The 18868-nt window shown below is 46.3% G+C and overlaps 1 protein-coding gene across 1 annotated transcript in view; it reads left to right on the top strand.

Annotated features, from left to right (window-relative positions):
- LOC117874114 (scavenger receptor cysteine-rich type 1 protein M130-like) overlaps positions 1 to 18868 on the top strand; it is a 183544-nt gene that overhangs the window by 13816 nt on the left and 150860 nt on the right. The window contains exons 2-4 of the mRNA XM_034763975.1: positions 4561 to 4872; positions 14960 to 15274; positions 15729 to 16040. Coding sequence (XP_034619866.1) covers positions 4561 to 4872; positions 14960 to 15274; positions 15729 to 16040 — 939 coding nt within the window. The remainder of the gene's footprint in view (positions 1 to 4560; positions 4873 to 14959; positions 15275 to 15728; positions 16041 to 18868) is intronic.

The raw sequence follows: 18868 nt of genomic DNA, 5'->3' as shown, positions 1-18868 counted from the left end.
CTGAGGCAGCAGGAGAGGAGCCCTGAGCCTCAACTTGTTCAGATTAGATCAGCTTATACCTGTTTTGGCCCCAGCTATGACCTATGGCAGCACAAAGGGGACACAAAGTCACTAAAAGACGCCCCCTCCCCATCCTGAGCAAATACACATAGCATAAAGAGATCCTCAAGAAGCCCTGAGCTAGAGTAACCCCCAGCAGATGGAGGTGCATTGGCTCCCCTCTCAATCTGTGTGCCAGGTTCAGCACTGGTGCAAGGATATAGCAGGGCCAAGGGTCTCTCTCTAGGCTTCATTCTGGGTTTCCTGTGTAAAGTGAGTCCTGCAGCCACACTGTCTCTTGTGATCTTGGTGCAATTGACTGAGCTGCACCATCCTTATTCCCCAGTATTTTTATACCAGAAATGCACAAGTGCAGACAGCAGCTTATTTGCATAATGTGAGGAACCAAATATGGGAGTCTTGCAGCCACACACCCCTTCCCACTGAGCCTGTTTTTGTCTCTGTGGCAACAGCTCTGGGCTTGTAAATCCTGAATTTGAGGGCCTGTCACTGTGGTTTCGGGACTTGAGGAATATCCAGAGGGTACAGAGGAACCCGACCGGCTGTCTGGGAATTAGGCACAAGCATTTACAAGGCAAATACTGAATGAATGTGGAGTCTATTTCCTGTCTGAGAAACCCTCACTCCTATAAGACTCACTCTTGCGTACCTCATTTTGAGGGGTGTAACTCATTGTGGTCGCAAAGTGACCGATGAGCCACTTACATTGAGTGTCCACTCACATCTATTATTGAAAATAATTTTCATCAGAAATGAAGAATCATTTCCCAGAAGTTAGAGTCATTTATACTAAAGGAAAGGATCACTAAGCATTTTAATTTTCCTGCACTAATTAGTTTTGTGTCCTTCATTTTGAGTCTTGGTCACACATTGTAACCCAAGTCTGGGTCTTGGCAGTTTGTGAGCTCTGCTCCCAGGCCACAGCCACTGTATAGTTGCCCAGAGTCTGTGCTAGGGCAATATTCACATGTATTGGCCTTCAAAATGACCCTTTCCCCTCCTGATAAGCAGTATGTTGAAAGGTCCCACGTTACCCATCAATAATCAGCTGAGCTTCTTTGCCACTTTCCGTCTCCCACCTGTCTTGCCTGCATGGCCCCTCTGTGGCCTTCATATCCTACACCTGCTGAAAACCTGTATGGCCAATGATCCATATTGCACCAAGCCAAATACATCACAATTCCCATAGTCTACATGCCAGGCAGCAGTTGTGTACACCAAGGCAGTACAGAGGGAGAAGCATGAAAATGGATGTGTCTCACCAAGGGAGAAGAGCAGAGATACCAGCATGGAGCATGACATTGATAGGTATTATTATCATCAAGTAGGATCCCTATACACCAGCTTTGCACTTCTGTTTAGAGCCACTTAATGTCTGCCCTGGTTTACACCAGCCACTTACAGCAACGTTACCCAGTCTTATCTGGAGAAGAAGAACAGAATAGATTTGCTACCCGTTCCCAAAGGATCAGATACATTACCCCTCAGGTCAACGAATATTTCAGATCTTACCCAAATACATGCTTACAGCCAATTCTTATTAACTAATCTAAAATTTGTTAAAAAATAAAGAAAGAGTTTCTGTGGTTGACTGATTATATATACAGATTAGGGCTGTCAAGCAATTAAAAAAATTAATCACGATTAATTGCGTGATTAATCGCACTGTTAAACAATAATAGAATACCATTTGTTTAAATTGTTTTGGATATGTTCTACATTTTCAAATATATTTATTTCAATTACAACACAGAGTACAAAGTGTACAGTGCTCACTTTATTTTGATTACAAATATTTGCACTGTAAAAAACAAAAGAAATAGTATTTTTCAATTCACTTAATACAAGTACTGTAGTGCAATCTGTTTATCATGAAAGTTGAACTTACAAGTGTAGAATTGTGTACAAAAAATAACTGCATTCAAAAATAGAACAATGTACAAGTTTAGAGCCTACAATTCCACTCAGTCTTACTTCTTGTTCAGCCAATCGCTCAGACAAACAAATTTGGTTACATTTGCAGGAGATAATGTTGCCCAATTCTTGTTTACAATATCACCTGAAAGTGAGAACAGGCGTTCTCATAGCACTGTTGTAGCAGGTGTTGCAAGATATGTATGTGCCAGATGCACTAAAGATTCATATATCCCTTCATGCTTCAACCACCGATTCAGAGAGCATGCGTCCATGCTGATAATGGGGTCTGCTCGATAACCATCCAAAGCAGTGTGGAACGACTCATGTTCATTTTCATCATCAGAATCAGATGCCACCAGCAGAAAAGTTGATTTTCTTTTTTGGTGGTTTGGGTTCTGCAGTTTCTGCATTGGACTGTTGCTCTTTTAAGGCTTCTGAAAGCATGCTCCACACCCCGTCCCTCTTACATTTTGGAAGGCACTTCAGATTCTAAAACTTTAGGTCGAGTGCTATAGCTATCTTTAGAAATCTAACATTGGTACCTTCTTTATGTTTTGTCAGATCTGCAGTGAAAGTGTTCTTATGATGAACAACATGTGCTGGGTCATCATCCGAGACTGCTATAACATGAAATATATGGCAGAATGAGGGTAAAACAGAATAGGAGACATACAATTCTCCCCCAAGTAGTTCAGTTAAAAAAATAACGCATTAATTAAATTTGTAACAAGCATCATCAGCATGGAAGCATGTCCTCTGGAATGGTGGCTGTCACATGAAGGGGCACACGAATGTTTAGCATAACTAGCATGTAAATACCTTGCAATGCCGGCTACAAAAGTGCCTTGCGAACGCCTGTTCTCACTTTCAGGTGACACTGTAAATAAGAAGCAGGCAGCATTATCTCCTGTAAAAGTAAACAAGCTTGTTTATCTGAGCGATTGGCTGAACAAGAAGCAGGACCGAGTGGACTTGTAGGTTCTGAAGTATTACATTCTTTTGTTTTTGAGTGCAGTGATGTAACAAAAAAAAAAAAAGAAAAAAATCTACATTTGTAAGTTGCACTCACATGATAAAGAGACTGCTCTACAGTACTTGTATGGGGTGAATTGAAAATTCCATTTTCTTTTGTTTGCCATTTTTGCAGTGCAAATATTTGTAATAAAAATAATAATATACAGTGAGCACTGTCAACTTTGTATACTGTGTTGTAATTGAAATCAATATATTTAAAATTGTAGAAAAACATCCAAAATATTTAATACATTTCAATTGGTATTCTATTGTTTAACAGTGCGATTAATCGCAATTAATTTTTTTAATCACCCGAATTTTTTTTAGTTAATCGCATGAGTTAACTGTGATTAATCGACAGCCCTAATACAGATAATTCCTTAGGTCAGTTTCACTGGAGAACTGGCAAGGCTGCTGATTTGTAAAAAAATCCTTCTGGAATCAATTTAAAATCTATAGTCCATTAGGCAATCCATGTATAGAGTTTGGTCAAATTCGTCCATGAGAATTTGCAGGGTAATCCAGGCACGCCTGGACACCTCAGTCTTACTTCTTGAACTTCTCCTGGTGAAATTTATGTAGCTCTGAAATAAACAGGATCAGGCCTGAGTCCTTTTTTATAGTTCCCAAGCAGGCTGAGAAGCCTCTTGTCACCACAGGTATTTCTTGGATGAAGAATAGGTAAAGTACATTGAAGCTAAATGTCCTAGGCACACACAGGTAACTAGCTGCATTCACTAGCATAAGGTTATAACCTTATTACCCCCTCACAAAGTCTCTCTAAAGGCATGATCTGCAGCTATGCTCTCTGAGACTCCCTGGATGAGGTCAGGGGTGGGGGTGCCACCTGGCTGGGGAAAGGCAAAGAGATTTTTGGAGTCAGCAGCACCAGCAATAGGAAGGGAGCTATATCTGCCCTCTCTCCCAGTATTAAACACATGTTCTGCTCTTACTGAGCTTGTGCAAAAGTCACCATTCCAAGGAATCTCCCTGTTCCTGCAAGCAAACAAAGACTGCAAGGTCACCCAATGAATCAGTGAATTAAAAACCAAGAAGCTGTTTTCTTTTCCATGTATTTTCAAAAGTGCGTAAATGAATTAGGCACATAAGTTCCATTGGCTTTTGGTGGGACTTGTGGTCATAAAAAGTGTTTTTGGAAGTTTCATCTTTTGTCACTACTTTGACATTGAAAGCCTTTTGTTCTTATGGTTCTGATTTAGACACTAACCCAATCACTATTGTGTGTCACTGAAGCAGAACACAACATCCTTCCTAAGAAATGCCAACACATGCACACTAACACTCTGCTTTGTGTTCTACCTATGCACTCCCAAGAATTGTCACTGTCTTTCCCCAGCCCCCAGCAGTGTCACACTTTGCCCTCTTATTCAAACTCTCTCTTATCACTGGAACACAGGAACTGGCATACAGGGTAAAGGCCTACCCTATTTAACAAATGTCTTTTCTGTTGGGAGAAGGTGCCCTTCATTTTGTCCCCATGAAGGCATGGGAGAGGCAGTAGGATTGCAGTATAATCAGCATGCACTGATGAATGTATTGATTCTCTAGGTCACATTGAGGTCCGGCTGATTGGAGCGGACACTGCCTGCTCAGGACGTGTTGAAGTCAAACATGGGAAAACATGGGAGACAGTCTGTGATTCGCACTTAGATTTCAAAGCTGCTACCGTTATCTGCAATGAATTAGGGTGTGGACAGACTGTAGCCACATTGGAAGCAGCTCACTTTGGAGAAGGACGTGATCTGATCTGGAAGGAAGAGTTCCAGTGTGTGGGGAATGAGTCTCTTCTTGAGAAATGTCCCAGGATCTCCCGTCCTAACACATGCTCCCATGCTCATGATGTTGGCGTATTGTGCTCAGGTAAGAATTCATTCTGATCACTTTAATAGGTCACTAACATGGGACCTACAGCTGGGCTGCTCAGTCTCTTTTCTCCCACATCTACATATCCCTCCTGTGAACCGACTTCCAAGAAGACTTTGTGTGTTTCCATGTTGCTCCAAAGAATTCCTGTCTGCTAGAGAGGGTGGCTCCACTCTCCCATCACCTAGGGGGAGACAAGCTGTGTTGGTGGGAAACCCCATTATCTTGCTCACATTCCTCACTCTATTTCAAGTCTCGCCAATAAACAGGGACAATTCGATTCACTTTTCTTCCACTACACAAATAGGATCCCAGCAGAGCTCTTATTCCCCTTATCCTCCACTAGTGACACATGTTCTCCACTGCTGAGCACTCTCCTCCCTACTCAGATAGATCTGTAAAGGGAGGGGGCAGGGTGTACTGGTCAGAAAACAGAAGCATAAATCACAAGACCTGGTCTTTGTTTCACACTCTGCTGCTGTATTTAAAAATGTTCCATGTCTCAATTTCCCCATTCTGTAAAATGGAGACAACAATATACTACCTACCTCAACAAGTGGGTGTGAGGCTTAACTTCATTAGTGTAAAATGCTTTCAGGCACTTGAATGCATACTGCTATGAAGGAGCCAGGTGTTATTTTAAACTTACTTGACAGAATTGGAGCAGTTGTGGCTACTTTTATGTTATTGCCCTGCAATGGGGGTTGGCTTTTTGCCACCCATTCATACAGATCTGATTGACTAGCTGAAAGCCATGCTATTGCATGGGTGTAATTTGTAAAGTCATATGAAGCAACAGTAACTTCTGGAAGCAAATATTAGGCAACAAACATAGAAAGAATATAAATTAAAAACATTTGCATTGTCAAATTGCAATGTACTGTGGCAAATTGCCAGCACTATTATAATGGGTCCTGTGCTTTCTCCTCTTGTGGGGGTTCAGGATGCCATTTCTCACCCCTGAACTGGGGTATCAACTGTACCACTAGCATCCCAGAAAAGGGGAGTGAAGAGGGAGGGACCCAGGTCCACCCTCTACTCCAGGTCCCAGCCCAGGGGCCCTAGGAATAGCGGTAAACCACTTGAACTAGCGATTCCTTCCCCTGGGCTACTTCCCTCTCCCACCCTTCAGCTTGTGGGGCTTTCTGCCCTCTCTCTGCTTGGCCAAGTTTCTCTCAGCCCCTTGTGTCTGTAGAGTCCCTCTGCTCTGCACAAGCCCAATTTCCCTTTACCTAGGGTCTTGGTCTTCTGGCCTGCCACAGCACTTCTCCAAACTGCTCTCTGCTCCAACAGCAAACCACTCTGCTTCAGCTCCTTCAAACTGCTTTCCTCCAAACTACTCTCTGCTCCAACACCAAATCACTCTGCTTCAACTCCTCCAACTGTCTGATTGAAGCAGGGTTTTTTTTATCAGCTGACTAGCTTCGGGTGCTCTAATTGGCTTAATTGGTTTCAGGTGCTCTAATTAATTTGTAGCAGCCTCTCTTCCCTCTACTGGGAATAAGGCTCTCATCATTCTGGGGCTTACATATCTCCCAATAGGATCACTCTCCTGCTGCCCTCTGGCCATGCTTTATCACAGCATGCACATGCGATACCTTTAGCTCCTATCACCTAACTCAGCATTTCTCAAACTCGAGTCCCTGAGGGTACTCCAGGGGGTCAGCAAGCCCCGCTGATCAACTCCTCTTCCTCCCTCAACTCCTCCCCCTCCCTGCCAGCCTCCTTCACGCTGGGGAACAGCTGTTCCCCAGCGTGAAGGAGGCGCTGGCAGGGAGGTGGAGGTGCAGGGACCCTGGGTCCGCACCGTTCCCGGAAGCGGACAGTACGTCTCTACGGCCCTAGGTGGGGGGGCAGGAGGTTTCTGCATGCTGCTCTCAGCCCAAGTGCTGACTCTGCAGCTCCCATTGGCCAGGAACCACTGACAGCAGGATATGCCAGTCTTTTTCGGGAGCTGCTCGAGGTAAGCGCCGCCAGCTCAGAGTCCTCACTCCGTTCCACACCCCCACCCCAGCCTAGAGCCTGCATCCAAACTCCCTCCCAGATCCGGCACCCCTCACCCCCTCCTGCACCCAAACTCCTTCCAAAATCCCACACCCTGCACCCCCTCCTACACCCAAACTACCTCCCAGAGCCCGCACCCCATTCTGAATCCCAACCCCCTGCACCAGCCTGGTGAAAGTGAGTGACGGTGGAGGAGAGCAAGTGACGGAAGGAGGGGGGATGGAGTGAGCAAGGGTTTGGCCTCAGAGAGAGGGAGGGACAGGGGCATGGCCTTGGAGAAGAGGCAGGGAATGGGGCAGAGCAAGCGCTGAGCAGCGGGGGGTGGGGGTCCCCCCAAATTTTTAAATCAAAATGGGGGTCCTCTTTCCTCTAGACTTAAGATGCCCCATTTTTTAAACTTTTCTTCATAGGTCAGGTTTTCTAAACCTTTTATCATTTTTGTTGTTCTCCACATACAAAAGATTGTCCACATCTTTTCTAGTACACCAGCTGAAGCCTAACCAGTACCAAGTAGAGCAGAACAATTACCTCCCATGTCTTACATATGACACTTATGTTAATGCATCTCAGAATGATATTAGCCTTTTTCACAATTGCATAACACTATTGAGTCATGTTCAATTTGTGCTCTACTGTTACCCCCAGATCCTTTTCAGCAGTACTACTTGTAGTAAGAAGAGAACCTGAGACATAAGCCCTTGTATCAGAGGCCTGGTATGAGACAGGACCCTGCTCACAGAACCTGGCAAGAACAGGGTGGATGTTGCAGAACAACACATTCCGAAGAAGTGCTAGGCACAGAGTACTTATGTAAACACATCCCAATATCAAGTGGTAGCAGAACATCCCAATATCTAGGATGGTACAAAAACATTCCTCAAGAATAACAGGAACATACTGACCCCTCCTAAAAGATAAGGTCAGGATGACAGTACATAATAGAGATGGTTTAATCAAGCCAACATGTACAAGGTGATGTCATGTGGCAGTAACTATTTCAGAGGGGCAATACTAACTTGTTTGTAGTGGGGTATAATGATGTAACTCAGAGGGTGCAGGTTCATCTTTGTCCAGCCGACGGGGGAATGGAAAGTCCCTCCATTCACTGAGCTGCATCCATTGTCACAAGCATACATGTCTTAGTATCCTTGTAGAGTCTGCCAGGTACTATTGAAGTGCTGTGCCAACAATAAACCTGGCCTGGTGCCTTTGTCCCTTAATAGATCTTGTGGTCATAGGGCAGTTTGCTCGAGGTCTGCTCTGCCATCTGTCTGCGCAGGGCTGGGGTAGCACACAGAGGGAACACACACATGTAGCCAAACATCTATCAACATCTCACCACACTACCATCTATCCAATTATTTCCTATTTTGTAGTTGTGGATTTGATTTTTCTTCCTAAGTGTAGTACTTTGAGCTTGTCTTTATTGAATTTCATCTTGTTGATTCCAAACCCGTTCTCCAATTTGTCAAGGTTATTTTTAATTCTAATCCTGTCCTCCAAAGTGTTTGCAACCTCTCTCAGCTTGGTGTAATCTGCAAATTTTATAAGCATACTCTCCACTCCATTATCCAAGTCATTAATGAAAATACTGAATAACACTGGACCCAGGAATGTCCGCTGCGGGACCACACTAGATACAGCCTCCAGTTTGATACCAAACCATTGATAACAACTCTTTGAGGACAGTCTTTCAACAAGTTGTGCACTCCCCACCTTATAATAATTGTCTCTAGACAGCATTTTCCTAGTTTGCTTATGACAGGGATGGGCAAACTTTTTGGCCCGACGGCCATATTGGGGTTGCAAAACTGTATGGAGGGCCAGGTAGGGAAGGCTGTGCCTCCCCAAACAGCCTGGCCCTCACCCCCTATCCGAACCCGCCCACTTCCCGCCCCCTGACTTCCCCCTTCAGAACCCCTGACCCATCCAACCACCCCTGCTCCTTGTCCCCTAACTGCCCCCTCCTGGGACCCCCCACCCCTAACCACCCCCTGGGACCCCACCCCCATCCAACTCCCCTGCTCCCAGTCCCCTGAGTGCCCCGACCTCATCCACACCCTCGCCCCCTTACAGGCCCCCCGGGATCCCATCCCTATCCAACCCCCCGTTCCCCATCCCCTGACTGCCCCCCCCCCCAGAAACTCCTCCCCATCTAACCGCCCCCTGCTCCCTGTCCCCTGACTGCCCCCCGGGTCCCGCTGTCCCTTATACTACCCCCCAGCCCCGGCCCTGGCCCTGGCCCACTTATCACACCGAGCAGAGCATGCAGCACAGCATGTCTGCCTGCCGCGCCGCCCGGAGCTAGACACGCTGCCGCTCTGCTCCACCCCCCAGAGCGCTGTCCATGCAGTGGTGTAGCTGTGGGGTGGGAACAGTGGGGGAGGGGCCGGGGGCTAGCCTCCCCGGCCGGGAGCTCAGGGGCCAGGCAGGATGGTCCCGCGGGCTGGATGTGTCTCACGGGCCATAGTTTGCCCACCCCGGCTTATGACAATGCAATGTGAGACTGTGTCAAAAACCTTACTAAAATCAAGATATACCATGGCTACAGCTCCGCTCCGCCCGGCATCCTTGAGGTCAGTAACACTGTCAAAAAAGGAAATTAGGTTAGTTTGGCATGATTTGTTCTTGACAAATCTATGCTGATCATTCTTTATAAATTTAGTCTCCTCTAGGTGCTTACAAACTGATTGTTTCATAATTTGTTCTTGTATCATTCCAGGTATCAAAGTTGGGCTGACTGGTCTATAGTTCTCTGGGTCCTCTTTGTTCCCCTTTTTAAAGATAGGTACTGGGGTGGCCCTTCTCCAGCCCTCTGGGAATTCACCCATCCTCCATGAGTTCTCAAAGATAATTGCTAATGATTCTAAGCCCAGGTCTACACTAGCAGGGGGGTCGACCTAAGATACGCAACTTCAGCTATGCAAATAGCATAGCTGAAGTCGGCGTATCTTAGGTCAGTTTACCTGGCCGTGAGGACGGCAGCAACTCAACTGCTGCCGCTCCCCCGTCGACTCCGCTTCCGCCTCTCGCGAGCTGGAGTTCCAGAGTTGACGGGGAGTGCGATTGGGGATCGATTTTATTGCATCTACACTAGACACAATAAATTGACCCCCGATAGATTGATCACTACCCACGATCCGGCGGGTAGTGAAGCCCTGCCCTAAGATTCCTTCAGCTAGTTCCTTCAGTAACCTAGGATGAATTTCATCAAACCCTGCAAACTTGAATACATTTAACTTATCTAAATATTCTTGAACATGTTACTGCTAGTTGTCAATGGATGAGTGGAGGAGAGTGGGAGCATGAGGCTCTGTTCACTAGGGGATGGCGGGGTCTTTTGCCTCTAAGGAAGTGTAATTGCTAACAGTTCTAATATTATTTAAGCTAGTTCCTTAAGTACCTTAGTGTGACAATCAAGGTCCAGACACCCCAGGGGGAGAACAGGGGGTCTGAACCACAAAGAATAAGCAATTGAATCAACTGAATATATTCATTATTATTGTACTATAAAAGTATATGGAGTAAGATATATAAAAATAGTGACACACGGTCATTTATATCATTGCAAGATGTATATACAGACTGTGAGTAAAGAGTTATGTATAAGTGCAAGAAATAAGTTCCTAAAATATATTTTGGGGTCAGACTTGATAAAAAAGTTTGTCCTAGACAAAGGAATGTTGTTTTGCCTGTGTCTCCATTGTATGAGTCAACAGGGGTATGAGCAGTCACTTGGAAGAGTCAAACAGCAAGGGAGAAGAACTTTATCTGGGGGTGCACTTCAGATGAATACATTTCAAAGGTTTTCTGGACTATAAAAAGAAACCACTTAGTTACCCATCATTTAGGGGGTAAAGCGGACAGCAGCCCTGATTCTGGGAACAATGGATCAGCCTGCGAAAAGGGCTGAAGATGCTGGTAGCTTGATGTGAGAAATCGGTTGCGGCAAAGATTGTAGCTTGCTAAAGTTAAGTCTTAGACCCTAGAAAGTGTGTTTTATTTTGTTTTGTTTGTAACTGCCATGCTGTCTGGAGTGGCTCATGAGTGTGAGTTCCTACCTCAGGGCACACAACTCAAACTAGTGGTGTGTTCTATAATTAGATTTCACCAAGCCAGTAACAAATGTGAACTCCTGAATCACTGTACCAATCTTACCACGGAGTCACAGACAGTCCCCTTGGACTCTCTAGTCCATCTTTCCACCTAGACAAATTGGATTTAGTTGTAATTGGTCACTTACACCAAAAATCACATCACATTTAGACTGCTCAGAATGCCAGGAGACCAGTCACTTACCTCAGATCAGTTGGTACCCTAGATCTTACACCAAAGACAACTCTGGTAGACAATTCTATAGTAAACTAACTAAATGTTTATTAGCTAAGGAAAAGAAATGAGAGTTATTCAGAGGTTAAGGCATGTCAGATATATGTACTGGTGAGTCACAGTCTATAATTCCAAATGGTAGCAGAGATGTAGGCATCTGCCAGTTTCCCAAATGTCTACCCAGAATAACTCAGGGGATCTCCATCTTCTCATCCAGTTATTCCATCTTGTTAGAATCAAAACAGTCCCGAGATTAAGAATCTTTCCCTGATTACATACTTACAGCTTCTTCTCACAGAAAACAAGTCGACAGGGTCACTATCCATATGGACTCTTCCTTTGATGACAGAGAGTGAGGAATGCATTTTGAGTCTTTGACCTCTGATCATTATACACAATGCCCACTTGCTTTGAAATTAGTACTTTTTTGTTAGAGTTCTTCATTTGCATTCCACAAGGCTTCTTTTTCAATGAGATGTTCTCAGCTGAAAGAGAACACCCCAGGGAGATGAATTCACCTGAAACAATATCCCTAAGATGTGTGAACTGCTCCATTTCTGTCTGTGGGTATTCCATTCCCTCTCACCCACAAACACACCAGTTCAGGAGAGTTTTTGATATGTGTCAAAGATAACCATTCCCAGCTCCTCACCCCATCTCAGCAGTGTGATGTTGGCAGGGATGAAAGTAACATAAAAGACTTACTGATAAGGGGCAGGGATTTGGGCGGAAGGGAGGGGCTGGGGGTCAGCATCCCCCAGCCAGCCCATCTGAGCTTCCTGGCCCATGCCACCTGCAGATCCGGTAGCAATTTAAAAGGTCCCGGGGCTCTGGCCGCTTCCACGGCAGTGGCGGCCAGGACCCCTGGGCGCTTTTACATCAGTGGGCCCTGGGGCAGCTGCCTCTTTTACCCCACGCCTGTCGGCAGCCCTGCCAGTAGGTTCCCTGCCAGCAGAGCTGCTGACGTGGGGTGCAGGAAAAAGGGGCAGCAACATTAAAGGAAAGGAAAGACCCCTCTAGAACCTGGCTTACATGAGGAGGCCAGGAAGGCGATCAAACCCCCATAGACAAGCAGGGCTCCCCAGATCCTGGCACACCCATGGGGACAGGTAGTGCAGCTCAAGCACCACTAGGGCTTCAAGGACCTCTAGATTCCAGGTCCCGGGGAGGGGGTAGAAGTGGGGCTGAGACTCCTGCATTGATGCAAGTTCTTTCCAGAACCTGGGTCATATTGGGGGGCAGGGCCATAGATGGGTTGGGGGTCCCCAAATCATTGCACACACACATAGGAGGGAACTGTGGGGCTCACAAGTGCCCCTGCCCTATTCTCCACCAGTCCCACATCACTCACCATCATGTCCACCTTCCCAGCATCCCACCCCTCCACTCCCATTCCCTCAAACCCCATTCCCTCTGTGATGGGTTCCCCCCTTCTCAGGGTGCCACCTGGAACTGGGTACCACTGAACCCACCTGACCCACCAGCCTGGGCTCCCTTTACACTGTACTGCTCTGACCAGCCTGTCAAGCCCTCTCCCGGGCTCCAACAAATGTACAGGTAGGGACACACCCAGCTGCAGCTTCACACAGATGCTGAGATCAGCTCTGCATGGGAAGGCTCAGCTAAGGAACTGCCCAGTTACTCAAGTGCACACCCCCTTCTGGAGGGTAAACCCAAAGTTATACTGTCTTGCGCTGCACAGAGAACTATACAGCATAAGCTCATGAAATTTGGCCCCTCCCTGAGTGTGGAGGAAGATCTGCAACAGCTTTTGCCCCCAGTTATGAATTCCACACTCTGGTTTTAAACTAAAAAACAAAAACAAATGTATTGACCACAAAAGATAGATGTTAAGTTATTATAAGGGATAGCAAACAGATCAAAGTAGATTACCAAGCAAATAAAACAAAAACACAATCTAAGCTTAACATACTTACAAAATTGGTTATAAGTAGCAAATTGCAGATTCTTGTAGGCAAGCTGTAGTTGCTAGCTGCTTAAAACTCCAGATATTCCTTTCACAGGCTAGAAAACCCTCCGCAGTCCAGTCTTTTATTTCTCAGGTGTTTTCAGCAGTCTTCTTTCTTGGGTGGGGAGTCAGAGAAGGACGAACCCTGATGATGTCGCTCCCCTGCCTTAAATATTTTTTTCTATATGGCGGGAACCCTTTGTCTCCCAGTTTGATTCCCATGCCCTGACAGTGGAAAAAAACACTAGTATTATCACAGAGTCTCGTATCAGGTGACATGGTCACATGGTCACATGCCACAGCAGCCATGAGACAAGGAAGGCTTCCCAGTGGGAGATTAGTATCTTCTAAGGTCTATTGTTTTTATTAATGACCTTTTCCAGCCAGTCATCTAGACTGATTGCATTCTGTCTAGTGGGTTTTCCCAGGTGTAAACACATTTGTATTAGATGTATAGACAATATGCCTATCTTCAGATACCAAAATGATACATTCATACAAATATGATAATCATATTCAGTAAATCATAACCTTTCCAATGATATCTTACATGACCCACCTTGCATAAAATACATCTTAGTTATGCAATAATCATATCATAACCATATCTCTATGAAGGAAATGGGGCATAGTGTCACACCCTCCCCATCATCTGATCCCCCAAACTCTCTCCCCCTAGTCCCACCTACTCTTCCACCACCCTTCCCTCCCATTGAGCTCCTTCCAAATATTCCACTGTACTCAGATTACATTTTTCCCAAATAAAAATCCCCCTTTAAGAGAGGCAGATTGGAGGCGTACACCTGCTTTTTAATTTATTTATTTTTCCAGGTTGGTGCCCAACTTCAGTGACCACTATTTATCTTCAAAGCCACCCATGTCTCATAGTTTACTGGTAGTTTTCCAAATAGCTAGCCCCTCTCACTGCACATGCGTAATATAATACTTTAGGTGCACAAGTAGGCAAGCAAATTTCTCAAGCACCTCACTGGAGAAGTGAATTCTTTTTGAAATAAAATTTTAATTTGATTTCCCTCAAAGGGCTGGTTGATGCCATACACTCTGTTGTGGGTAACCTTTGAATGTCTGAGACCCTGGTGCAATGATCTGAGCCCTAGTTTCATCTCTCTGTGTGAGCAAAACTAAATTGCCAGAATCTTCCAACTTTAAGACAAGCTGTCTTTTTTCTGGGCGCTGTATCTTGGGAACCGCTTGCTCAAATGGCTCCAAATTTGGGTCACTTATAGAAATCTGTGCTACTGTACGATACACCAAATATCAAGGCAACTTAAGGAACCATATAGATTTTAGAGCACTTAGAAGAGTTGAGCTTTAAACAATAGCTAATCTTAACCTTAACAATTGCAGAGCTGTCACTTCGCTATAATATCACCACTCTGTAGTGATATCACCCCCAGTCAGACCACTGAGTACTAATGTTTGGATTCAGTGAGCTCCTAAAAATCTAGGGCAGACACAACACCCATGGCACGTAAGAACTTCAGTTTCTTCACATGACATTTGTGTGATATCCTGGGGACAGCCCCTTCAGACTTCTGACGAGCCAAAGAAGAGACTGACCCCACCCACACAGAATCCATCCCAAGTGTGACCCTGACCTTACATAACCCCTCACCCAGGGCAGACATTGGCAATAATGCCTGCACTGTAAGATCTTGATTATCAAGTCTGAGCATCCTGATTTAACAAAGTGCCCAGTAAACTGGGAAATAATTATCCCAACAGAAATTTCCCTCTGATCTCCATTCTCCTTCTTCTCAGGGTACGGTGGGTACAGGCTGGCAAACGGCAGCACAAGGTGTTCGGGGAGAGTGGAGCTTCGCCACGGAGGCACCTGGGGAACCTTCTGTGACTCCCAGTGGGATTTACAGGCTGCCCGCACCCTCTGCCAGCAGCTTGACTGTGGATTTGCCCTGTCGATTCCAGCAGGGCAGCTCTTTGGCACAGGAGATGGGCCTGTCTGGAACGGCACTTTTGGCTGTGAGAGAAACAAATCCCGTCTGAGAGACTGTCTTGTTACTGCGCTGAGCACAACTGAGTGTCCCCCTGGGAGCGAAGCCAGCGTGGTGTGTTCAGGTGAGCAGCTGCAGTGGGAAAGAAAAGAATTGGGCATTGGGGAACATCCTCAGCCAGATCTTCACAGTGTGTCAATCGGCCAAGTGCCACTGGGCTCAGTGAGGCTATGCTGATTTACACCAGGTGGGGACCTGGCCCCTAAATTGGCGCCTTGTCCCTGCACCAGCCAAGTCTGCTGGAACTGATCCCTCTGTGAAATGCTTGTGGTGCCTTAAGTATGGAATGTACCAAGGAAACCAAATTCTGGTCCCTTGTCCTCCCTTTGCACTAAGTAAGATGGATCAAGTATCAGTTTGTGAATGTGCTGGTGTGGAATAGCCCCACAGCCCCCACAGAGTAACTGCTATTATTGAACATGAGCAACAATCCCTTCCTGTTCCCCACTCCCCTCCCTGTCGTTGCCATTAACTCTGATCACTGCGCCACCTCGACACTCACTTTCCCTTGTGCTCAGGGTGCCTGGGCGGCAGGTTAGTGAACGGCACCGAGTGCTCCGGGAGAGTGGAGATCCGACATGGAGACACATGGGGAAGCCTCTGTGCCTCCCACTGGGATTTGCAAGACGCCAACGTCCTCTGCCATCAGCTGAACTGTGGATACGCCGAGTCGATCCGGGGAGGATCCCATTTCGGGGAAGGGAACGGAACCGTATGGAGCGACACTTTTCATTGTGAAGGGACTGAATCCTGCCTGTGGGATTGTTCTAGCATGGCCCTAGGCAACCCAGCCTGCTCCCCCAGAGACACAGCCGGGGTTATTTGCTCAGGTAAATTTAATACAGACGCGTATATGTTAGTTACAGTGCAGTGTACTGCCCAGATTAGGATCTTCATGAGTAGTCCCATTGACTACAGTACTCAAGGTAACTAGGGGTATCAGAATGTTTCTCTCTTTAAGTTCCCCAGATCAGAGGCTCCTCCAGGTGCAGTGAGGGGTCGCGAGGTGGATCCTAGCACTATGACAGAGTGAACTGGAGAGAATGGCTCTGTGCTATAAAGCTGGGGTTTGTGATTCACAGATTCCCTTAGTCCCAGCACGGCTGACTCAGCCCTTCATCAGGTTGATGTTGGTGTTGCAGAAGCAACCTATACGCAGAGATCTCATCCAAGCTGTGGGGCCATTACAATCCCATTTCACTCTAGAAAAGTAGGTGTTTCCCCTGGTGTTCCTGGCCAAAATGGCCCCTCTTGTCCATCCCGGGTTGTGTGCTGGTGGGCTGCAGCCTGCAGCTGCAGAGTTTGCTCAGTGTATGTGTATGTTTGTAGATCATTAATACCCCACAACTCTTCATAGAAATAGTCATTTCTTTGTGAAAGGTCCCAGTTTTCAGGGAAGTGTTCAGCTGGTACCAGAGCTTGGCTCCTGAGCCAGCTGGGAACTTTCACAAAGATCCTGCACTTAGTGAGAGCAGCTGGTGCTTTGATGAAGATCCTCCTCTACAATGCAACACAAATACTGCAGGGTCCTTTTTCCTGCAGGCTTCTCCAAAGATCTTCAAAGGCTTCCCCATGCCACACCAGAGAACTGCCATAGCTGAGAGATAGCAAGTTATCTGATGGCTATCCATAGTGGCTTAGGCCAGGTTTCTCAGCTGTTTCACTGTTGCTCCATTCAGCATGGGAGTGACTAACTGGTTTAAGAGCCTACGTTTCATTTTCAGTAAGGATTTAGGCATTTAGGAGCCTTCATCAATGAGATCAATAGGATTCACATCCCTGAGTGACATAACTATGCCAACCTCACCCCCAGCGTAGACAACAATAGAAGAATTCTTCCATTGATCTAGCTACCACCACTCGGAAAGGTGAATTACCTACAGCAATAGTCAACCCCCTTCTGTCACTGAAGGAGGGCTTGGCTACACTCGGGACTTCACAGCGCTGCCGCAAAGTGCAAGTGTAGTCGCACCGCCAGCACTGCGAGAGAGCTCTCGCAGTGCTGTATATACTCCACCTCTCCGAGGGGAGTAGCTTGCAGCGCTGCGAGCGAGCGTTCAGCGCTGCACGCTCTGATTACACTGGCGCTTTACAGCGCTGTACTCGCTGCGCTCAGGGGGGTGTTTTTTCACACCCCTGAGCGCAGCAAGTACAGCGCTGTAAAGCGCCAGTGTAATCAAAGCCAGAAACATCTACACTACAGCAGCGTAGCTGCAGTGGTGTTCTGTGTCACCATAGCGCCCAGAGTGTAGACATGGCCTTAATAAAACAAACATTTAATGCACAGAGAAAACATTGTAATGACTATGAATAACATTTAAAAAAATTAAACAATAAATCTATGGGTTCTCCTTATAGAGAATGTCCCCCTTTTGTTTCTGTTACAACTTAACATGTTCTATACTTCAGCACACACATCAAAACACATTCCCCACTGATCTTCTCTTAGAGATGATTTCTCAGTCTTTGCAGTCTGGTTGTAACATGTAGTGTGTCTTCAGAGCTTGAGAAATGGCAGTACCTCAGTTGTTTCAAACACTTGGGAACTCGGTGAGCAACGAAACAGTCTGGGGATCTCGGCAGCTAGCAGTGTTCCAGCCCTAGGCTTGGTTTAAGAGTTGACTGGATCTCTCAGTTGCTGGTGCAACATAAATCTGTAGCCTGTATTCAGTGTGGTACCAGGATTGGAAGCAGCCTCTACAATATCTGTTCCCTGGATCTCTGTAAGGCTCTCACTCCATAGAGCACTGTCTTCTCCCCATAAACCCAGCTAAGGCAGTGAAGAATTCACAAATCCTCACCTCACTAAGTGCTGCCCCGTTCTCTCTCTTTAACTGAGACAGAATTCCAGTTTAGAGCAGTCAGCTGATAGCTAAATGTAAATTCCATAGGCTCTGTGGTCTCCACAGTAACAAATACTGCCCCCAACTCTCCCTCTAGGTCCATAGAACACACCATGGTGCACCAAACATTATCCCAATGGGGGCTGCCCTAGAAAATAAAGCTGGCACAGCACTGCCCTGTATCCACGGTGGTACGGGGTTGGGACCAGCCCTCACAGCAGACACATCTCTCAGTGCTGCATCTATCAGCCACCGAGTCCACAGGGCTGTCTTCAATTCTTCTGTCAAGCTAGCTACCCCTCTCGGGTAGGTGGATCAACTTAAGCAAAGGAAGAACCCCTCCGGTCGGCATAGGTAGGGTCTACACTAAAGGGCTACAGAGGTGCAGCTGCAGCGCTGCAGCTGTGCCGTTGTAGACTTTCAAGTGTATAAAAGCCCTTCAACCCCTGTATTTATAATCTCCTCCCCACCCCTGCACTCTACCTCTGCCCTCAGAGGGTGACTAGGGTGTGACCTGCCAGGTGGGTTGCCCATAATGTAACAGAGGCCCAGAGTATCCAGCTAAAATCTATGTCCCCTCCCCACTGCATCTTTCGCTTCCTGTCAGAGAAATAAAGTCAAATGCTGCAGTACAAGGAGAGTGGGTCACACTGACACTCTGAAAGTGTAAAACACTGTAATAATACAGTATAAATATTCTTACTCTACTTCAGCACAGGAAAAATAGCAGCAGATCACAAGAAACAGAGCTATCCTCGCTCTTTCTCTGGGCCGTTGGTGTTCACAGTTAGTATTTGTACTTCCTCCTTCCACTT

The sequence above is a fragment of the Trachemys scripta genome, chromosome 1 (assembly GCF_013100865.1).
Source record: "Trachemys scripta elegans isolate TJP31775 chromosome 1, CAS_Tse_1.0, whole genome shotgun sequence".
NCBI lineage: Eukaryota > Metazoa > Chordata > Testudines > Emydidae > Trachemys > Trachemys scripta.
The sequence above is the reverse complement of the archived record's forward strand: the minus strand, read 5'-3'. Positions and strand labels throughout refer to the sequence as shown.